Below are 24,214 nucleotides of genomic sequence, written 5' to 3'. Positions count from 1 at the left end.
TCCAAGAAGTAGAAAGTCATAATAATATGCCATCAGCAGAAGCAACTCTCAAGATCAAAGGATGGGAGGGGCAAACCACAGTCTACTAGTCATGACATTTTTACAATTTCTAACTCATTGAATATTTAAATTAAAAAAAAATTTAAATGTTTGGATAATGAAATTTTAAATGTTTGGATAATGAATTTGAAATGTTTGGATAACTGTTTTTACTGAGTGTAAAGACACATCTGGGCCTGCATGATTGGACCTCATTCTCTCTGACCTCTTTTCCTACTTGCCCCTTCTCTCGTTCTGCATTGGCCACATCCACCTCTATACTGTGCTTTGTACACCCCAGGCATACTCCACCTTGGAGTCTTGCCCTAGCTGTTTCCTCTGCCTGGAACACCTTATTAATTCTGGAAAGACTCGGGGAGAAGGGTTAATCAAGTAGAGATCTGGGGCAAGTCAGGATACAGGCTCTGTTGAGAAGGTGATATTTGAATACTGTCGACTCATTTCCTCAAGTGCTTCTCTTTTCATAGTATTAAGTTCAAACAAACTACATATTTGACACAATAAATATGTTTGTCTCCATCTGTCAGAATATAAGCTCCATGAGGTCAAGGGTCTTTGTTCATTGATGTATGTCAATCATCTAGAACACTGCCTGGCGCTTATTGATCCTCCATAAACATTTAATAAATAAAAGTAAAAAAATGTCCCATACTTTATTCATTACTATCAACCACTATGGATTTTTTTTTTTCTGTTTTTCCAATCTATTACATTGTAACAATCTATTGGGGGTTTTTCTTTTTCAATTTATCATAAGCTGTTGTATTTTGCATACTCAGTCATTTGTAATGACTGCTTCTAATTCATCGAGATTGACTATACCTAACATTGCCTGCAACTTGACTTACCTCTCTGCTATGAACAGCATGTGGCTAGATGTTTATAACTAAAATCAGTTTTAGTAATATATTCTGGGAGATAGAATTCCTAGGTCAATAAAAATAAACAATGTATTCTTGATGCTCAAGCAGCATACACTTTTAAAAAGAGAAAGAGAATGAACACATTTGGGCTATATATAACACAGTTCCTCCAGTAGACACCTCTATTTCCAGATGCCAAATCTAGGGTCAGGGCTAAATTAAAATTAGTCGATTAAACTAAAAACCTGGAAATCTAGAAGAAGAAAGTATTTTTGGTTCTATTAAGGACACTGAATAGGACTCTTCTTATACTGACCACAGGGTGTGTGAAACCTGGCCTTGCTACCAAGCCCCCAGTTTGATCTGTGCTATTTAGGATTTAGTTGGTATGTAGACTCCACAGTCCAGACATAAAACTGGAGAATACCTGGTTGTCTGGCCCTAAAGGAAGTGCTGTGTAAAATCTGTTTTGATAGACATTGGCTGTCTCCCCCTAGTTATTGTCATTAATTTTCTACTCACTTTTTTGACGAGGAAATGAGTGGGTAGTGAGTAAAATGAAAGTGGGTCTGAGATGATAATTCTGCTTAGACTGCAGGAGTTTTTTCTTCCTTTTCTTAACTTTACCTTTTGGTTGGCTTTTGTGTAAGTTAAATTCGAAGTACAAATTTATCCAAGCTTATCCTCCCATCCCTGGGTCCATGCTCCAGATTGTTTATTTGTTTTTGTTTTTTGTTGTTTTTTTGTTTTCGTTGGTGGTTACCTCCAAAGTTTCTTTCTCATGCCCTGTCCTGTCAGCTTTCTCTGCTTTCAGAGGAAACCAATAGTAAATGTGATCAATTAAGTCACAGTAACTGTCTACTGGCTCTGTAATATACATGATACATTAGTCTCAACCAGCTAGTGCATTTATATTTCTTCAGAATCTTTTTAAATAAGATGTTTTTGGACCAGCATAGTGGCTCACGCCAGTAATTCCAGAATTTTGGGAGGCCTAGGTAGGCAGATGACTTGAGGCACGGAGTTTGAGACCAGCTTGGCCAACATGGCAAAACTCTGTCTTCTACCAAAAAAACACAAAAATTAGCTAGGCGTGGTGGCGGGCACCTGTAGTCCCAGCTATTTGGGAGGCTGAGGCAGGAGAATCACTTGAACCCGGGAGGCGGAGGCGGTAGGTAACCACTGTACTCCAGCCTGGGCAACAGAGTGAGACTCTGTCTCAAAAAACAAAACACCAACAGCAACAACAACAACAACACGGGAGGCTGAGGCAGGAGAATCGCTTGAACCTGGGAGGTGGAGGTTGAGGTGAGCCGAGATTGCACCAGTACACTCCAGCCTGGGCAACAAGAGTAAAAACTCTGTCAAAAAAAAAAAAAAAAAAAAAAGCCACAAGATATTTTCATCCAAATACTCTTAAAGTTTGTTTCACTCCCAAGTGATTCTCAGGAGCCTGTAGGGGGTCTATGTGGTTGAAGCTATTTTAGTATAATACTAAGATACTATTTGCAACTTAAATTCTTTTGCCGTTTGTATTGATGGTGCAAAAGCAACAATGATTAAAATTGCTGGAGCGTGATCACAAGTTAAGGTAGTAGCACTAAAACATACTAGTAAAAATTGTATTCCCTAATATGTACTCACAGGTTTTTTAAAAGTCAGTTTCCCTTAAGGATGTCCTTAAAGAAGCAGGAGAAATGAATTTTTTACATCTCAACTCTTGAGTATATATCTTTTTACTATTCTATGTGACAAAACAAGAAGTATGCATGAAGAACTCCTGTTTCATACTGGATTAAGACGTGTGATTAAGCTCTGAGCTGAGCTAGCAGTTTTTTCAGGGAGTATCACTTTTACTTGAAAGAATGACTGACAAACAAACTAGGCTTATTTAGACTCACATGTTTAGCACATGATTTCTCAAAAAAGAACAAAGGAAACCTGTCACTGCAGGGAAAGCAACTGACAACGTTTCTTGCCAATAACAAAATAGGAGCTTTTAGGTAAAAATTATATTTTAGAAAACATGTATATGCCATCATTAGGTTGATGGCTGTCAATTCTTGGACTTTTCTGATGAACTCAGCAGTGATGTTAACAAATATGATTTTAAAAATATTGTATGTGATATTGTGATTTATAATAAGATATATACATGTACATATAGGTGTGTATATATGTGTGTGTATGTGCATATTTATGTATGTATGTATATATATACACACACATATATATTTGTACGTGTTTGTGTGTGTATCTGACACTGTCTCTAGGAAGATAGTGTCAGAATTGAATTAAACTGTAGAGGACCTTTGTAGGTTGAATCCACAAAGCAGAAGTTACAGATATGGAAGGCCCGACTATAATTAATAGGATAAGTTAAGCAGGAACGATAGACTAGAGTATGATACAATTTCTCCCTCTCGTGGTCACATTTCCTACCATTTAGTGACTACTGCTAATATTTATTTAGCAGTTCAGTCTATAAAACACATTCACACTAGTTTAGTTTTCATTAAGAATCCTTTATTGTTATCTTCATTTTACAAATGAAGTTATAATTATCTAAAAATTATATAGACAGAAGTGTACAAAGTCACATATAATAAACAAGGGAGTATGGTATAGAAGAATGTGGTCTTCAAGAACTTCATTTGAATCTACCTTCACCAATTACGAACTGTTTATGTTTCTGTTTCAGTCATATTTAAGTTGCTCTGTTTCCTCCTCTGCAAAATGGCTAGTATAATACCTACATTATCAAGGAGTTATGAAAATTAAACTAGATAACATACGTTAAGTATCTAGAGCATAGAAGTTTCTCAATAAGTAGCAACTAATATCATCTGTTATTGATTCATACTTATTAGTAAAAATCAGTTCATTTTTAGGACTCTCTTCTGAGTCCTGAAAAGGATAATTGTCATGGTTTTGCTGAATAATAGGACTCTCAAACCCTTCCTAAATATCAAAAATATGTGGGTAGGAGTCATTCTGGCTACCCTTAAAGTCAGTAAGTCAAGTGGAGGAGGCAATAGATAGGAAGACTGTAATTATGTACTTTTGTGAAATCTTTCTGTAGGCGAGTTCCTACGGAGGCTTGAAGAGAAGGAAGCTCTGATAAACCAACTTTCCAGGGAAAAGAGCAACTTCACTCGGCAGATTGAAGAACTGAGAGGGCAGTTGGAAAAGGAGACCAAAGTAATATATCTATTATTTCTCACTTGTTACTTGACTGTGTTTTTTAAAAAAAATAGTGCTTGATGAATCAGCCTGAAGATGTTTTGTAAAAGAAGGAGGGAAAATGCCCTACAAGTTATGGGGGGAAAACCATGCCAGGAAGAACCTGATGACTGAAGGATCTTCCTTGGTGATTCAATCGCTTCTTTGCAGATTTAGAGCAAGCAAAGTGTGTGTTTCCATCTTGTGCGAGTACTTGAACAGAAGGGCAGCAAGGCGCTTTCTGGATTTTGATTCTGAAACTGCTCATGAAAAAGTGAAATTAAATAAAAGCCTAGAATAAAATAAGTGAGACTGGGTTAGCTCTATATTACTTTTAAATTGTCAATAAATTATAGAAATTAGTCATTTCTTCCTATGAGTATATAATGTTGCTAGAAGGTGACTCCAGTGAAAGTGATTCTGGAAGATGAAAGCATAGTGACCAACATGAGATATGAATTCTTTGAGCCCTGATATTTAAATGAATTCTTAGTTCATATTCAAGGCATCTTATTACTAAGACCCCAAAGTATCTTACTTGTACATGACCATACTATGAAGGCATATACTCTGAAAATGCAGGTAGTTGAGTCTGTTTTAAAATATTGTACCATTTTATTCCCTTGAATCTCCATATTTTCTATATTATACACAAATTTAAAAATTTATCATTGTTTGTGCATCAGACATTGTACCAGATACTTCTGTCATGTTATCTCAATCTTCATATGAGTCAAATGAAGCAGATAGAATTGCATCCTTATATATGAAAAAACCAAGGCTCTGAGAAGAAAAATAACATGTCCAAGGTCATACACCTAGTGATATACTGTGAAGGAACTTAAGCACTAGTGAAATGAGTTATATTTTAGAAGATCTCTCTGGCTGCCTTCCCAGTGACTTCCAGTTGGCCTACAAGCCCCCCTGATCTGGCTCCAGCATCCTTCTGTGACCTACTTCCTACATCTGCTTCCCTCATTTACTCCCCCCCAGCTGCCCTGGCTTCCCTTCTGCCTCTTAAACCAGGCACCATCATTCCTGCTTTAGGACTTTTATAACTGTCCTTCCTGTTGCTTAAAGGCCCTTCCCCAAGGTCTTAGGGGGATGATGAGAAGGAGCCAAACATTCTAGATCATGCTTATCTGCTGTATTTGTTTTACTGCTATTAGAAATTTTATTTATTAGTTTATTTGCATGTGTATTTTGTGTATCCCCTTATTTCTTTTGGGCTCTTTAGGGCAGGGATTTTGTCTGTCTCGTTTACTTCCATAATTGAATATATGCCATGTAAATGCCACATAAAGGTTTTAAAAGTTTTTCCTTTAAAGGAAAATAAAATTAAACAAGAGGAGAGGTCACAGTTTGAACTCAGGTTCATCTGATTCCAAGGCCTGCATCCTTTTCAGTGTCATTGTGTATTGTGGCTCCTCATTTACCACCCAGAGGGGTCTGGCTGAGGCTGCCATTAACTAAACCTTGTGCTCTCAGAGCTGTATCTTCCTGAAAATGTGCTTTTTTTTTCTAATTTGCATAAAGGACCCATGAGGACCCATCAGGACCCTGGTTCTTTCCACACTAGATTGTCTCGGGGGAATGATGCTGCTAGGTTAGCCAGATCACCATTTAAATGACAAAAATGTTTATTAAACCCAGCAGGGCTGTCCAATACATATAGAAGCCTCTACTACACTATAGGTAGCTATTTAAATTTATATTAAAGTTAAATAAAATTATGAATTCAGTTTTGATCACACATTGTATTAGGCATATTTTGAATGTTCAGTAGCCACATGTGGCTAGGTGTTTACCATATTGGACAGTGTACATAGAGAACATTTTCATCATTACAGAAGTTCTATTGGGCTGTAGTACTATTTTGAAGTATTAGGAGCTGAGGTTTTTAGAGATTTCAGTGTGAAATAAAAGATTTTATTTTCTTCATCAGTGGAATGAAAGGCTAAATTTCAGTGGTTCTTTCTGGTTTGAACAAGCTCTGAGTCTAATATATTGCTAAATATAAATCTTATTGCCTAAATGATGGTGAATGTTGTCTTTGCTATCCTTGCATTCTCCACTATTTCTAGAATTCCAGGCCTAAGTCCACAGAGTCAAGCTGGCATTTCTCTAAATAGAATTCCCTTCCCTGTTTTAATGACAGCAATTAGATACTCTATCTATCCTTTCTCTTGTCTCAAATTCTCTCCCTAGTATTATCTTACTAGGTTCAGGTTCAGCTTGAATTTGTGGCAGGTTAATCTTACCTAAAAAAATATTATCTTACCTTCAAGACTTGTGTTGTTTGTGGTGGTCATGCCTTTTTTGTTAATGTGTGTTCCCTACAGTCCCAGAGTGCCCTGGCCCATGCCCTGCAGAAGGCCCAGCGTGACTGTGACCTTCTAAGAGAGCAGTATGAGGAAGAACAAGAGGTCAAGGCTGAGCTGCACCGGACCTTATCCAAAGTCAATGCTGAAATGGTGCAATGGAGAATGAAGTATGAAAACAATGTCATCCAGAAAACAGAAGACTTGGAGGATGCCAAGTGAGTAGGGCAAGGCTATGCTTAACCTGGAGTTAGTCACATGGAGGAGTCACTCATAATGACTCTGTCTCCAAGGCCTCGTGGTATGCATTTAACAAATCCTTGCCACGTGCAGGAACAAGCCCCAAACCAAAGCTGAAACATTCACTGCTGGTAAGAAGCACACTCTGTAGAGGGACTAAAAATATAAAAAGTGTAATACAAAGTGACAGAGACTATAAAGAGGTCCTAGGGAGAGAAAGGAGGCTCTTTCTAGGGACACAAGGGAAGTTTTCATAAAAGATGTGACTTTGAGCCATAGGCTATCGCTTAAAACCCTATATTTCATTCGTAACACCAAAATAATTGAGTCCACATGTGTACGTGTCTCCATCAAAGTCGTTGTGTCCCTGGTCTACAACTTGTAGACTACAAAGTAGTCTGTGAAGATGGACAGGGAAGCTGGAAAAAATGTTAGGATCTGTCGTCATATCTTCTAGGACAAAGGTTGCTTTGAAAAGAAACCATCCCCAGGCCATCCCTAAGGTTAGAATATCAATTTTATAGCTATTTCTATGTAAAGGTTTTAAAAGTTCTTAGTAGTTACAGAAGTTTGGGGCACAGCTGAATTGTGACTCAGTACCAGGGTATAGAACTGAAGCATTTTGCTTAGAGACCAAGAAACTCTATTTTTAAGAGAAATCGTCAAACCCCAGCTTATAATCATTAAAGGTTTGCTCAAAAGAATGTGTCCCTGGCTTGGTAGCTTGGCAAAAATCCACGGAAGATCTATACATTTCTCTTTAGCTTCAACCAGAAATAATGTTTTCCAGTTCTTCACCTAAATCTTTGAGAGGCATTGCTGTGCAATTGCTGAACAGCTGCTGTGTTTTGTCCCAGAAGGGGCAAGTGATCCATCTCTGTACCCACAGTAACTTAAAAAGGGCTTTAGAATGACGGATACTAAAAATACATGCAGTAGGTGTTTTATCAAAACTCTGGACCACAGAAAGTTTTGGCTTTGAACTGAGATGCTCTCTTATATCCAAATATGGTATTTACTTCTGAAGTAGGATTTTCCCCCCTTCTAATGATTGAAGAATTCAGGTGAAATTGCCTATCTATCATTCTGTTTGATGGTTTCTTTGGGGGTTGGATAGGAAAGAGCAAAAGAATATAGACTACTTTATGACCACATGGGTTTGTTGGAACTAGTTCTGTAGTATGTAATAACTAAAGAAAATAATGGGCAAACATGGTACTCTCTGAAGACACTTTTTTACTTTCAAATTGGTGGGACATTGAATAAATAAAACTTTGTCTGTATTATTATCTTTTCCTCTAAATCACCTCGGGGAGGTAGGCAGCTACAAAACAATCTAGGGTCCTGGTTTCTTTTTTATTATTGAAGTTAAAGATTTGCCTGCTTTGATTTCCATGCTGGGGTTCAAATGATGAGTTAGTTTAGCAGACTCAAGCTCACCTAAGACTCAGTGTACTGCTTCTGAATTCTAAGTTCCCAAGGACAAGGATTTAGTTTCTTAATTTCCAATATCCCCTTACATATTTGAGATCCTCCTTACATATTTGAGATAACTTATGGTTGTTATTGTTGTAGGTGCTTATGGTTGGCAAGTTAAAGAGCAAAATAGTAGTTGATATTAAACATAGAACCAAGTTATTGGTAAAACGAGGTTAACCAGTTTGTCCAGTTTACCCTGGAGGTTTCCTGTTTTAGCTTTGAAAATCTCATGTCCTGGTGTATTAGTCCGTTCTCACACTGCTAATAAAGGCATACCCAAGACTGGGTAATTTATAATGGAAAGAGGTTTAATTGACTCACCATTCAGCATGGCTGGGGTGACCTCAGGAAACTTACAATCCTGGTGGAAGGGGAAGCAAACACATACTTCTTCACATGGTGGCAGGAAGAGAAGTGAGTGAGTAAGAAGGGGAAAGCCCCTTATAAAACCATCAGATCTCATGAGAACTTACTGTCATGAGAACAGCATGAGGGTTACCACCTTGATGGTTAAATGACCTCCCACCAGTCCCTCCCACAACATGTGGGGATTAGGGGAACTACAAGATGAGATTTTGATGGGGACACAGCCAAACCATATCACCTGGTGAAACCCCTCAGTCCCAGGCAATCCAGTATGATTGGTCACCCAAAGTGAAACTCCTATTTTCTTTGATCAACAAGCATTTCTAAAGTAGTTAAAATATATGTAATTATTTCACTCGACTGCCTGTAATTATGTCATTGCTACTGCCTTAAGTCAGGTAAAGCATCAGAATCTCCTCTTCACACTTAAGAAATGTGAAGCAAAGAAGTGAAGTGACTTTGGTTAGAAAGCCGGGGGCAGGATGTTGTTAGAGCCTAGATGCTTCCTGGATCCCAAGCACATAGGGGTTTTTGCAGGATTCCACCCAAAGGGGGCTTTATTACCACATTGCTCTGTTGGCCTAGTTATGCAGTCCTGTTAATTCCGGAGAACTTTTTTTCTGTTTAATAGCAGTAGATGAGCTTTGGTATATATAGTACTTTTCATCTAAGAAGTATAATAAGTGAGTAAGAATGGGACTGCCAACAACCCTGCGGGAGATGTAAGCAACAGAACACATTTCATCCGTTAGAATTCCTAGTAGTAGCATATTATGGGGGTGGTGGAGAAAGAAGCATTGTAATAAACCACTCCATCTCAGAGATGCCCAAGGAACAGCAGATGGGGGCTAAAGTACCCCGTAAGAACAGCAGGACCTGTTGAGTGAGCATAATGAGATGGGTTTGGGAATATAAATCCAAAGAGGATTTATATTTGGGAATATAAATCCAAAGAGGAGAGAGGAGCTGAGGTGGAGAACACACTTGGAGAGAAGAAATAATTGTGTCATGTTTAGGAGCCACATGATGTGAGAGAATAAGCAGGAAAAAGCAAGAGAGTGTTCTTTAGAAGCAACACAGCCAAGAAGCTCTTTAGTGACTACACATGGCTACAGATTTGTAAGGTGCTTACTGTTGGTAGGGTGTTCAGTACGATCTTCCTTTTCTCCCTCTTCTTAGGAAATAAGTCAGTATTGCTTATTAGAGATTTAGGATAAGCAAATACTTGTAGGAATTCAAAGAGATCCAGAGTTCCAAGTGCAGCTTGGCAAAGGGGGAAAATAAAGACCCCATGCACACAGGAGGCAGAAGATGGTGGTCACAGACAGTGAGGTCACTTTCAGATAGGAGCTGCTGTTGCTTTGTACCACTAAGTCCACTGCAGAGGTGCCATCTTACTTTGCACCCAAGCTCTATCTTTAATCCAGAGCAGACTTGATGAGCTATCTGAGAGTTGTTGCCTCACTCACTCTCTGGGTATCCTTTCTCAGGAAGGAACTGGCAATTAGGTTGCAGGAGGCAGCGGAAGCCATGGGGGTGGCCAATGCCAGAAATGCCTCCTTGGAGAGAGCCAGACACCGGCTGCAGCTGGAGCTCGGGGACGCCCTGTCTGACCTCGGGAAGGTCCGCTCTGCAGCAGCCAGGCTGGACCAGAAGCAGCTGCAGTCTGGCAAGGCCCTTGCGGACTGGAAGCAGAAGCATGAGGAGTCGCAGACGTTGCTGGATGCCTCTCGGAAGGAAATCCAGGCTCTCAGTACAGAGCTCCTCAAGCTCAAGCACGCCTACAAGGAGAGCATCGTGGGCCAGGAGACACTCAGGAGGGAGAACAAGAACCTCCAAGGTACACCAAGCTGGGCTCGGAGCCAAAGCCGGAGTGGGTAGCTCAGGGAGAGCCCTGGCTACAGGCAAAGCTGTCTTCAGCATTTTCACCTTCCCATCCTGTTTTAACTTTTCAATTTTTATACTTCTGTTTGACCGTTTTTTTTTTTTTTAATTTTAGATGCTATTTGTATGAAATTAATTCTAAAAGTAAGACTAGTTTCCTGCCTTTAACTTCAGTTCTCCTCTGTAAAGGAAGCCACTGATGAGAATTTCTTGATATCCACAACCTTACCAAGATTTTCCATGCGTGCTATACTCAAGGGTGTATTTTTTACCCAAATTACATTTTGTTCTACACGTTTTATTTTTTCATATATTAATATATTTCCCGATTTAATGAATATTTCTATAGCCCATACTACGTACCAGGCACCATTTAACTATTTATTGTTAAATTTTCAGAATAGTCTAGTGTTAAGTTTTCTCATATGTAAAATGAAGGTGATATAGGTCATAAGTTGAGTAACTTGTCCAAATTCACATTTGATAAGTCGCAGATCTGGGATTTGAGCCCAGCCATGGCTCCAGCATATACGCACTTAACTACTGAGCTGTGCAACCTTCCCACGTACCTTGTGGCTCTTTGCATGCCTGTACATGGAGACCTACCACAAGCTTTTTAATAGCTACATAGTGTTTTGTAATAAAGATGGCTATCATTTAACTATACTTTATTCATTTTAGATCCAATTATTCACAAATATGAATAATCCTACATTATACATCCCTATACATGTATTTATGCACATGTAAAAATATTTCAGTAGAATGGATCCCTGGAAAAGAAATTGCTGGGTTAATGAAATGAATTTTTAAATTTTGATTTACTGCCAAACAGCCCATCAAAGAGGCTGCCAACTTATCCCAGCACCAACAGCAATGTGCATGAAAACCCTGAGATGCCCTGGAAGCAAGTTCATTACTGTTGGAGGCGTAAATGAAGCTTACTTTCTGTTGACCTACATAGTCTATGATCAAGGCACTAGCTGGGGACATGAGGGGTGCTAAAACAGTGGTTAGAAAACTTTAGCTACATCCAAACCAGCTGGAGGGCTTGTTAAAGCACAGATGGCTGGGGCCCACCCCCAGAGTTTCTGACTCAGTAGGTCTGAAGGATTTGTATTTCTGACAGTTTTCCAGGTGAGGCGGGTGCTGCTGATCTGGGCACCACCTTTGGATGGGGGGGGGGGGGGGTGGGGTTTGAATATTGAGTGAGCTTTTTCCAAAGCTCTCCAGGTGATTCTAAGGTGCAGTCAGAGTTGAGAACCTCTTCCCTGATTTTCTTCTTGATAACCCATCTTTAAGAGAGAGCTTATCAGAGAAGAATTTATTATGCAATGAAAATTTCCGTCTAACATATTTGTCTTTGTAACTTCTAAAAATTCTCATCATATCACATCACAGCCCAGGATCTCAGAACCAGAGGAGCAGGTGACTTATTGAGCTCCTTCCACCACCTCTGAACTGGGTAATTCTCTGAGCTACTTGGTCCTATACCACACCTCTTAGGTACTAAAGGCAGAACTGACCATAACAATATCAGGTGGAAGAGGTTTTTGACTTCTGGATGTCCTATTCTGTTTGTCAAAGGCTAATTGTTCATGAAAGGCTACGAAAAAACACTCAAGTGCTTGAGCTAAAGCCACTTGGGCCCCTTCTGATTCTCTGGCCTATCTGGGGCCATGCCTTGGATGCTGGCAGATAGTGATCCAGCTTCTACTTTAAGTTCCTGTCCCGGTGTTGAGTGGTGACTGAAACAATGGCAGCCACTAGTGTTGATAGCTAAGCACTTACACTGGAAGGGTAGGGACTCCAGGTCTGTGTTCCTCCAGGTGGAACCTGGAATGGCTCTAATGAGCAGGACTGCCATGCAAAGTTGCAAAGGTTGTCCAGTGTACAATATTCTGAAGCACCATCCTCACCATTTGTTGTAGACAATTTTCAGATGGCAAAAAACTATATGAAAAAATGAATGCCTTTAAAATTTCTAGGTCCCATATGGGCTAGGTCATCAAGTTACCAAGGGTGGTATGAGGCCACTGTTCCAGTGGGCTGGAACAGTCTTGTGCCTGGTATCATTGGTTTGAGACTGAGCCCTTTCACTAACTTTGTTTTTCTTACCTCTCTCTCCAGAAGAGATTTCTAATCTGACAAACCAGGTTAGAGAAGGGACCAAGAACTTAACTGAAATGGAAAAGGTCAAGAAACTAATTGAACAGGAGAAGACAGAAGTCCAGGTGACTCTGGAAGAAACAGAGGTATTATCACCAGGGAGAAAAGAAAGTTTTCACTGTGACAAGGCAGAAGATTTGCATTCTAGCAATAACAACACCACCAACAAAAGGACATGTATTCAAATGTTTATTTACTATATGCTAGGCACTCTGCCAAATGCATAATTTTAATATAATCACCATAGCAAACTACTGTCCCCATTTTATAAAAGAGGAAATTGAGAATCAGAGAGCAGGATACACACAGTGAATGCAAATCTCCTGATTGTAGTAAAAACAGGAACTATGTCTATCTCGTTCGCCAGTTATCCCCAGTGCCCAGACCCTCACTACTCAACATGTGGCCCATGGACATCACTTGGAAGGCTGTTAAAAATTCAGAATCTCAGCCCTCTGCCCATCTTTGTTGAATCAGGATCTGCATTTTAACAAGATCCCTTGGTGGTTCATATGCACATTAATATTTGAGAAGCACTGGCCTAGAACATTGCCTGGTGTGTAGTAGAGGCTCAGTAAATATTTGTCAAATGTTGAATGAATAAATATTCTCACGGCTGTCCTCTCTTTAAAGAGTCAGTCACAAAAACTTTTCAATTTTTTTTCCCCAAAAACTTTTGGTAGTTTTGGAAATAAGATTGAAAGCAATGCTGTCAAACAATGGTTTCTGAAAGCTCATCTTTGTGCAGATTGACAGGAGGGTTTTCAGTGTTACGGATTCACAGTTCAGGAAAAGTCTCTGACTTTATCTCTGAGTGTGCATTAGCAATTGAAACGACCTCTAAGAAGATGTTTTGCCAAAGAAGGTAAACTAACAAGGAGGAAGTCACCCTATCATGATTATTAGGTGGTTAAGAAGCCATGTGTAGCCTTTTCTCAGAGCTGAACTTCATCTTCCTGACTCAACCTTTGAGCAAGTACTCAGACACATTAAAAGACAGCCCTACCCTCCCACCAGTAGAAAATGAAAAAAGATTTTTGAAAGATGTGGCAGTCAGTGTTAGGTAGGGGCCTTTTGGAAGCTATGGTGATGGAAAACAAGACCCCAAAGGACCGCTCTGTGCCAAGCACTGTCTGTTACATTTATCTCACCATTATGATTCCAGAAGAAACTTGCCAAGCAAATGTTTCCATATTACCCTCCGTATAGAGTTGTCAGGCAGCAGCTCTTGCCCTGTTATGCATAAACGTTTCCTGAGGCTATCTAACTTTATACAGACTCCTTTTGGTTGGCAGTGTGGTGCCCTCTAGCACAGCTGGCCCTTATACAGTTGGTGAACTTTGTTTTGTTTACTTGTTCCCTTTGGTTCTCTGGCCATCCTGGCAAGGGACTTTTTGAAGCCACCACCTTAATTAAAAGAAGTAAATTTTATGATAGAAATTTCAAGCACTATGACAAGTCAATGAAAAATACAACTGGCACTGGCAATTTTTGTCCTGTATAACATAGAGGCATCTTTGTATATTCAGTTGATCAGCACATGGGTCAAGGGTGAGAATGACAGGAAGGCCATAGTGCTGAAACCATTTAGTACCACTAGATGGCAATACGTTCTATTTGCATTTTCTCAACTGTCATCAGCCACCTCCATAAATACTTCATCAACTTGGACATGTATTTGTAGCATTGCATTATTTATTTTCCTGGGTGAGCCTTTATGAGAAACTTTATCAGATTGTTTTAAAGCCATAAAACTCAAATTATCCCAGGTCGTCTTCCCTAAAGATTCACTTTCTCAGTGCATTTTAGAGGGTTAGAGGTGACAGTCTCCTCTTGAAGGAACTACACTATTCCCTCTGAGGAAACTATTATCCAAGCATTTGTTTTTGAGTGTGCGTTAGCAATTTTGTTTTCTTTTATATTGAAGGTAGTATCAAGGGAGGTCTTATTAAAATTCCCATCATCTTTTTATTTTTATTTTAAAATTGCAACTCAGTTTTACTTTTTTACTTTTGGTTGTATCTGCTAAGTACTCCTCAAAAGAAGCTATAAAAAAATTACTTCTGCCTTTAGGACTGCCTGTAGCTAACTGACCACAAAATTGCATCACCCCTTATGCCCTTATATCATTGGTATTCTGCAAGTGCTTTATGGGTTTCTTCTTTTATATACATTTTTAGCTTCAGGACAGGCTTTAAAGATTTAGCCAAACCTATGCTTTTAGAATTGAATTGCCTTTATAACATCCCTGCAAATAATTGCCTTAACTATATTTGAATACACAAAGGGGCAGGGAATCTTCCTGCCTGTCAAAGCAATTCATTTGCAGTAGTGGTACCAATTATGGTGTTAATGGCTCACGCTGAGTGTTACATGTCAGATACATCCTAAATTCCTTTATTTGTTCTTCATATGACAATATTTGGACACTACCATGTTGTTTGTTCTCTGAATGCATCCAACTTTTCCTCTATTCCCTCGTGATGTCCAGAATTTAATAGAAGATTCCAGGTAGGAGTTATCACCTTCCTTGTTCTAGCTCTGATACTTTTTAAAATTTATCCCATAGTTGGAATATGTTAGAAAAAGTCAAGAGTAATACATTAAAAAGCTTAAATATAGCCACAGACAAGACTCAAATTTTCTATTTTAAAATAGGCTTTAAAATTCTAGTTCTGGAGCTACAGCTGAAAGACCTAAGAATGTCAAATCTATAAGTGAAATGACAAATGAAAGCAGTTGCTTGTCTCACTGTGTTGCAGTCTCTAGGGACCTGACTTGAACCTATATCTTTCCCAATAACTCTAAGACAGCTACATTAGCGACATATGTTTTGGGAAAAAAATAAAATTTTTGTCTAAAAGTGGACTTCATTTAATGCTTTTTATCTATGTATTCCAGGGAGCCTTGGAACGTAATGAAAGCAAGATTCTTCGTTTCCAGCTTGAACTCTTGAAAGCTAAAGCAGAACTTGAAAGAAAGCTTTCAGAGAAAGATGAAGAATTAGAAAATTTTAGGTATTTAAGATGATTTTGATATGTAACAATTATGTATTTCTGAATTCTTGACTAAACAGAGCTCATTATGTCCAGCTGCTTTTATGGCCCCTGTTGGAGTATTACCAAAGAAACTTAGTGTAACTGTATATCAGTATCTTTTACATACAATATTTATAATCATGTATAGATATTCCTTTATACACAATTAGATATCCCTTTATACACGATTGTATATAGATATTCCTTTATATCAATAGTGGTGAGCTCTCACCACTATTGATATAAAGGAATATCTATATATAATTATTGCTGGATTTTATAATTTTCTTTTATTTGAGGAGCTTCTGCTGTCATATGAGACTCAAGATAACACCAAATAGATGATTATCTGTATAAGGACTCTGCATACTGTCTGCATGTCCCTATAATGCCACTGTCTTGGGCATTGAGAAATTGACTGAAAATGCTGAGCCATGGAGAAAAAAATTAAAAATTCAATGCTGTACTTTCAGACCAGAGTGAAGTTTTCACATACCCCCTGCTTGTACCTGTAGCCATTTGTTTGAAGAGGAGCAGAAGCCAAGAGCTAAACTGCTTATTGAATCCTTGTTAAAGCAGCTGAGTCTTAATAGTCAGGAAACTGAATTAGACAGGACTCATGGGTTGCAGAATTTTTTCTTAGCTTTGTCATAACAAGCTGATGACTTTAGACATTCCACTTCTTAGCTTCTCAGTGAAGTGAGGGGATAAAAGCAGCCCCTACATGTCACAGAAGGTGGTGAGGAAGATCAGTAGTCTGATGTTGGCAAAGCACTTCACACGCTGTAGATCAAAGGCACAATTATAAACACATGGAATTAACGATGATTATATTATCTAATCTGTTCCCTTAAGTCAATGCCATATGTTAGCAAGAAAAATCATTTGAGCCTGAGATTCAACTGGCAACTTACTTTCAATGTATTTGTTAAACCATTTTTTTTTTAAGAAAAAGAAAAAAAAACCCTGTTAACATGTTCAATTGAACTGACCTCTTTCCCGTAGCCCATTTTTAGACAAAACTCTCAAGGGGGTCAATTTTTTAATGAGGATGTCAAGCCAAATTTGGCCCTCTATGTGCTTTGAGTTATCTTTGCTCTCACTCACTGGCACTTTCTTCAATAGGACTGACTGTGGCGAGGAATTCTGATCTACTTAAGAGATTCTGAGTCAGTGTCTAAAAGAATTTTTTTGATGAAGGGCAAAAAGCTTGGGCCTCGATATTTGCCCTACTTCTTTCCACCAGGAATAAAAATGAATGTCTCCTTGTGCAGATTTTTAAAAAGCAACGAATAACACTGATTTAAGCAACAAATAACACTGATTTCAAGTAATATCAGACCTGTGCCTATAAATAAACCCAGCTGAGGAGAAATGAATCCTCAGAGAGCCTGTGTCTCGTCAGGTACATCTGAATGTCGTAGAGCAGTTCACCAATTGTAAGAATCTTAGTGTGAAAAAAAGCCAGAGATCCAAAGAGCTAGGGCTGGAAGAAGAAAGAACTGAAGAATAGGCATAAGCCATGAGGATCTGAGAAAAGAAGGGGTGGGCTGGAAGCAGGGGGACGAGCTATTCATACATTTTAGTTAATGATTCATAATAACTATAATAGGTATATTCAGAAAGAAAAGATGAGCTTATTTTACAAAATATCACAAATACCAGCCCAGACCCTTTCTGCTCGGAGCATAGATCGTACCAAAATGCCTTGGTTTAATCTGATAGTTTGACTTTGGGGCTAGCAGGGCATCTTAAGGAAACTGAATAGAATGCCAGGAAAAACAAAATAAGCCAAGTACAAGATTCCAAGCAATCAAGGATAAGCCAGGGAAGTTATAGAACAAGGAAAATATTGCCTGAGGGCAAGATCAGGTTCAAGGTCATATGCCCATATAACCCATCATTAACTCCACAGAAACAGAAGGTTCCCAGGAAGACAGGACTTGGTGAGTAAGTTAAAGGGACCAAAAAGCAAGAGAAAGTGACCCACAGGCAAAGGAAAACCTTCATAGTGCAGCAAACTGGGTAACTCATTCAACTCATGCTCTGCTGCCAAGCCATGTCTTCCACTCTGGTGAGGCCTGATTCTGAATGAGCCCAGCCTGGATGCCTGTTGATGGTGAAAAGTACAAGCAGCTGGTATGTGTGTGCTATGTTTCACTTGTTCAACAGATATTGGAGTGCTTAATGTTCACCAGACACTGCCTCATATTCTAGTCAGGCCTTCATAGACACTTTTGGATGATAGGGTATTCTATTTATTTCTATAATAAATAAATAATGTTATAGTTGGCACAGGTTGAGGGAGGGAGGTGATGGTGCAGTCACTGATGGAAGGAGAAGAAGAGCTGGTAGCTGGCTTTGATCCTCCCATCTTATTAGACAGAGGAAACGAGGCCAGCTTGAAGGCCTACTGCATGGCCCAAGACTGAGCTGACAACAGGTTGGTCAGGTGCATCCTGCATCTTCAGGTAATTCTCTGATTGGAGGAAATGTTGAAACATGAGAGTCATCACACTGGTCCACAGCCATGGTCTTTCTGAGCTGTATTCTGCTCTCCCAGACATACCCAGAGGGGTGCTTTTGTGCATGAGGCACTGAAATTCCTTATTCTATCGTACTGCATTTGTTTGTTTTGGTTCATCACTGATTGAAAGGCTAAGCAAGCTTTTTCTCTAAAGGGTCAGATGTTAAATATTTTCTGCTTTGCTAGCTACATGTTTCATTTGCCACAGAGATGTGGCAGTTACTTAACACTGTAGTTGTAGGTTGAAAACAGCCATAGACAATAGGAAATAAATGGGCATGGTGGGATTTTGGCCCACAGCCCATAGTTTTCCCAGCCCTGGTCTAGAGCCCCAGGTACATAGTAATGTTCCTTCTGTAAAGTCCACTCCTCTGATCTCAGTCATGTCAAACTTTGCCACGTGGTCTTAATTTATATATACATCTGACTTGGTTTCTTTTATTGTCTGAGTGAATCTCTGCCAGAATATGCTCAAATCTTTTCCCACTTCTAAGTAAAATATTTTCGAATGTCTTTGAAAATTAGAATCTCAAACTCAGACATGGTAGCAAAATAACTTGTTAATTATTTTAAAGCTGGCTCATATGTATTTGGATTAAGAAAAAAATCCCTTATTTCTCTGACATTGATTAGAAATATCATAAGGGAAATAAATGATCTATTGCATTGTCAATGATTTAAATGCTGAACTAATGATTTAAAATCATTAGCTCTTCAAAGTTCTGTCATCTTGATTTTTCCTTGCATTTGGTTTTTTAAATTGTGTTTCACATTTTAGGAAAAAGAAGGTACTTCTTCCTATATTGCCCTTGGTCTTGAATGCATCATTTTTCTTAAAGAATGTACTTGAGGGAGTTTTCATTTTAAAGATTTCTTGACTCTATATGAAATGTGTTGATTGTTTAGCAGCCATTCTCCAGGACTGTATTATACCCATGCCTCTTAAACCATCTCACTTTTTACTTGTCTGCAGGCACTCATGAAGTTTCATAAACAACTGTGGGAAAAGTGCAGTTTAAAACATGCAGTTTGCCTGCTTAAGTAGAATGTATTTCTGTACAGAGGATTTTGACACCAGGCTAGGGATGCTTCAGTGTTCCTGTGTAAGGAGTGTCAACTGCGGCAAAAATGAGAGTTTCCCAGTGTAGGACATATAAGTGTTTGACAGCTTTTGGTGATGTGGAGTGTGAGCATCCCTGTCCTGGTTTACTACAGGTGTCATCACAAAATGCACAGATGGGTGGCTTCAACAGCAGAAATGTATTTCCTTACAGCTCTGGAGACTAAAGGTTCAAGATCAAAGTGTTGGCAGGTTTGGTTTCTCCCAATGCCCCTCCTTGGCTTGCAGATGGTCACATTTTCACTGCATCCTCATCTGTTCTTTCCTCTGTGCACATGCATCCCTGTGTCTCTTCTTCTTCTTATAAGGACACTAACTAGTCCCATTGGATTAGGGCCCCATCCTAACAGCCTCATTTAATCTTAATTACATCTTTAAAGGCCCTATCTCCAAATATAGTCATATTCTGAAGTCTTGGGGGTAAAGCAAGAACATATGAATTTTGGGGGGGACATAATACAGTCCCTAAAAGTCCATATTAACTTTACCTACTGGGATTCCTATAGGATTCTGATCTGGAAGCTGAACAAAAGCCCAGAGCCTAAGGACAGGCAGAGGACAGGTGCTCACATTGGACTCTGGAGTCAGACAGAGTTATTTTCTATACATTTCCATAATTGCTTCTAAGGCCTCCCTCACCAATGGGCAGAATGGGGGTCATGAAAAGTAGCACCTCCACCTGTCAACCAATTTCAAGCTCTGACCCCTCTCTTCCCCCTGTAGGTCGTATGCCGTTTTTTCTTTTTTTGAGACAAGAGTCTTGCTTTGTTGCCCAGGCTGGAGTGCAGCGGTATGAACTTGACTCACTGCAATCTCTGTCTTCTGGGTTCAAGTGATTCTCCTGCCTCAGTCTCCCAAATAGCTGGGACTACAGATGCATTCTGCCACGCCTGGCTAATGTTTGTATTTTTAGTAGAGACGGGATTTCACCATGTTGGCCAGGCTGGTCTCGAATTCCTGACCTCAGGTGATCTGCCCACCTCAGCCTCGCAAAGTGTTGGGATTACAGGTATGAGCCACTGCGCCCAGCCTGTATGCTTTCTTGATCGACCTCACAGAGGTTAGGACACTGACTTGATGACAATTCAACATGGAATGGAATTCTGATCTAATCTGATTTGTGCAGATAGGTTCTATGAGAAAGAAGAATAGAAAGGCTTTTGCTTTCTCTGTTCTCTATTATCTGTCCAGCACCAGGTCCCTGTTTTCTGAATTGAGCTTAACAGGGCATATGTCTATTATAGTAGTTAAACTGTCCTAACAATCACCAAATCTTGGTGACTTAAAACAAATAGAAGTTTATTTTTGCCTATGTTTGAGGCCATTGTGAGGTAGGATGAAGAGTGGGTCAATAACATTCAAAGTCATTGAAAGACCCAGGTTCTTTCCATCTTGTGATTCCATGATCTTCTGTATGTGGCCATCAAGTTTGGCAGAAAGGGGGAAGGGAGAATGCAGGAACTCACAAGTGAACATTTCTATGGGCCAGCCCTGGAATGGTAAACTTCATTACTGCCCACAGTGCATTTACCAGAATCTAGTCACATGGTCCCAAAATTCCCATGGATTCTCTCAATTTTTTATTTTTTTATGGCCTTCCTGAACACATAGCTATTGTTTTCTGTCACTTTGCAAATACGTTTTTAGTTCTAGTTTTTGTTCTTAGGAAGGAATTTAAAGTGTTAAAGTAATTCAGTATCACACAATTGGTTTTGTCAGCCAATCCTTGGGTGTATTCTCAAACTCCTAGAGAAAGATAACCATTTCATTCTAGGAGAGTTGTGTCTCCAGGCTACTGTAGCAGTATTGCTGCATCTCAGGAATTGTTCCAACCTGAGTAGCTTTTTCCTGCCTTGTTCAGATATTTTTCACCATTGAAAGTAGTTGAAATATTATGGCTGTCTGAAAGAGTATCCTTCCTTCATCCTTAGCCACCACAGGAAACCCAGGTGCTTGCCCTAGATCATCCTTTATGGGATATCAGATGAGACTAAAGCTGCCTCACAGGAACCTTGAAAAGCTTCTTGTATTTTCCTGGATTCTTCAGGGAAGTTGGTCTGGAAACCTTACTTAGTCCATTATGGTGGACATATACTCACTAACCTAACTTCTCATTCTCTCTGTTTTTAAAATAAAAGCCCTTAGACTCATTTTGTTCATTACTTAAAATTTTTCTTGGATTTTAGTTTATTTTTTCTATTTCTTATACTGTTTTAAACATAGCAGGTGAATTTGATTAATTTGGATGTATCATTTCCCCCACTCCAACTGTTATTTCAAATTAGGAGGAAACAGCAGTGTACCATTGACTCCATGCAGTCTAGTCTGGATTCTGAAGCTAAGAGCAGAATTGAGGCTACCCGGCTGAAGAAGAAGATGGAAGAGGACCTCAATGAGATGGAACTCCAGCTTAGCTGTGCCAACCGGCAGGTATCAGAGGCAACCAAATCCCTGGGCCAGCTTCAGATTCAAATCAAGGTATTTTAAAATTGTAAGATGGGGTAGGGAGGGGTGGAAAATGTTTCTGCTTATGGAAGTAAACTAAGCAACAGATTGTTGTGTTCAGCAATAAAGATGAGGACAACAAATAAAATCTTTCCAGAGAGAAGGAGCATGCTTATGTCTAAATATGTAGAACTATGGTCAGAGCATGCATACATAGGTGCATAGTCTATGCTGAACTCAGAGGGATCTGTACTCCAGGCCCATCTTTTCTCTCACAGGACCTTCAGATGCAGCTGGATGATAGCACACAACTGAACAGTGATCTGAAGGAGCAGGTGGCTGTGGCTGAGCGGCGCAACTCTCTTCTTCAGTCTGAACTAGAGGATCTAAAGTCCTTGCAAGAACAGACAGAGCGTGGCCGCAGGCTGTCAGAAGAAGAGCTCCTGGAAGCAACAGAAAGAATCAATCTTTTCTATACCCAGGTGGGGCCCATATACTCTCCGTATTAGCTGGGCCAGTTGGTTGAAGGCAGTGGTTCCCACACTTGGACCATGCAGTTGCAGCCTTGGACCATGCACAGTTCGCCCTGTTAAGTCTTGGATGTGCCTGTGAAGCACAGGGACAGGCTGTGCAGCAGAGCCACAGTCATACTCGTCATTTATTCCCAAGTATGTTATTTCCTTCAGGCTGCCATAACAAAGTACCACAAACAGGGTGGCGTAAAGCAAGGGAAGTTTATTTTCTCGCATTCCTGGAGGTTGAAAACCTGCAATCAAAGTGTCAGCTGGGCCATGCTCCCTCTGAAACCTGTAGGGAAATGCTTCCTTGCCCCTTCCTAGCTTCTGGTGGCTTACTGGCAATCTTTGCCATTCCTTGGCTTATGGATGCATCATTCCAACCTTCTGCCTTCACATAGTGTTCTCCCTGTGTCTTCACAGCATCTTCCCCCTGTGAGGGTCTGTTGCTGTCCAAATTGCTACTTTTTATAGGGGTACCGGTCATATTTGATTAAGTTCTACCCTAATGACCTAATTTTAACTCGTTTACCTCACTGCTTCCCTTTTTTCTAGTTTCCTTTTAAACAAAATAAGACCCTATTTCCAAATAAGGTCACGTTCTGATAAATTGGGGGTTAGGACTTCAACGTATCTTTGTGTGTGTGTGTGTGTGTGTGTGTGTGTGTGTGTGTGAGACAAAATTCAACCCATAGCAATAAGCCTTATGCCAGAAGAATGGATTGTCAGGGCATCCACAGCCAGGATGCTGGGGAGGGAGGAATGAGCATCCCCTAATGTTCCAGAACCACTCCTGCTCCTGGTTCTCCTGCTCTCTCTAAGCCATGTGCTTCCCCAGCAACCCAGAATAAAAACAGTGCTCCGCCTTGGAGCCAGGAAAGCCGTGACAGTTCTGAGTGGCTGCTGACAGATATGATACGCTGTCCAGACTCTGGCTTCTAATGGAAGGTTATGTAAGTGACATGAAGCAAGAATTCTTAAATCCTTCTCCTTCTCCTAGAATCAGAAGAAGCCATAGTTTCCAGGACAAGCATCTACAGTAAATGGGTTGTGTGATAAGTGTTTATAGGGCAACCCCCCCCCCCATAACCTGGACTGGTATGGGTGATGTAGACACAGAATGTCTCCACTGTCCTAAAAAAATGAAGATTGAACTAAGCAATTGTAGTACACTGCTAGGAGTATAATGATAGAGCAAGCACACCCCTACAGAAGGCCTTCCTTGACAATCCAAGAGTTAGGTAGATGCACAGTATCCTTCGTCTGAGTCATGAAGGACATTTAAGAAGCCAGCCAGGTAGAGAGAAAAGTCAAGGGCAGAGGCATGGGGTGTGGGGGGAAGGAGTTTATGAGTCTAAGGGAAATTCACATGCTAGAGTATTGGGTGGATAGCCAGAAGGAGCAGAAATCATGCTGAGATAGGCAGGGCCAGGTCACCAGGGACCCTGAGCCTGAGACTGATGGAGTTTGAATTTTGTCTTGCAGCTCATGGAGATCCACTGAAGAATTTTGAGTAGCTAAGGGTGAAGTTATCAGATTTGCATTTTAGGAAGTTTTACTCTGGTGATTATTGTGAAGGACAGTTTAAAGCACCTAAGGGCAGAACTGCTACACTCTGGGGCATTCAGAACTATCTGTGGGATCATTTTGGTTGCCACAGTGACTGGGCAATACCACTGGCATTGAGTGAGTAGGGTCAGAGACACCAAAACTCCTTCAAGGTGATAGCCCAAGGAACTGCGGCTTCCAGAATGCCAGTTGTCCCCTACTGAAAAATACTGGATAAAAGAAAGTATAAACCAGAAATGTGCCAGTTGAAAGATGTTGCAATTAGTTTGTGCCTACAGTTTGACTTTTTTTTCCCTATGTATGACACAATCCCATCTGGGTACCATGTGGTATAGAACAAATAGTCTGTAGGTTATAGATAATTCCCAACAGGCTAACTCAAACTTTTTTTCTTCT

General features: G+C 39.9%; 1 protein-coding gene across 1 annotated transcript in view; it reads left to right on the top strand.

Moving 5' to 3' along the window:
• The window catches only part of MYH15 (myosin heavy chain 15), a 160,199-nt gene that overhangs the window by 119,080 nt on the left and 16,905 nt on the right, over positions 1-24,214 (top strand). Inside the window, 7 exon segments of the mRNA XM_073009642.1 lie at positions 4,006-4,124; positions 6,488-6,684; positions 10,042-10,391; positions 12,566-12,690; positions 15,506-15,621; positions 21,575-21,767; positions 22,013-22,216. Coding sequence (XP_072865743.1) covers positions 4,006-4,124; positions 6,488-6,684; positions 10,042-10,391; positions 12,566-12,690; positions 15,506-15,621; positions 21,575-21,767; positions 22,013-22,216 — 1,304 coding nt within the window.

This window comes from Chlorocebus sabaeus, chromosome 22, assembly GCF_047675955.1.
Source record: "Chlorocebus sabaeus isolate Y175 chromosome 22, mChlSab1.0.hap1, whole genome shotgun sequence".
Taxonomy (NCBI): Eukaryota; Metazoa; Chordata; class Mammalia; order Primates; family Cercopithecidae; genus Chlorocebus; species Chlorocebus sabaeus.
Note: the sequence above shows the minus strand (reverse complement) of the source record. Positions and strands in the feature narration are given on the sequence as shown.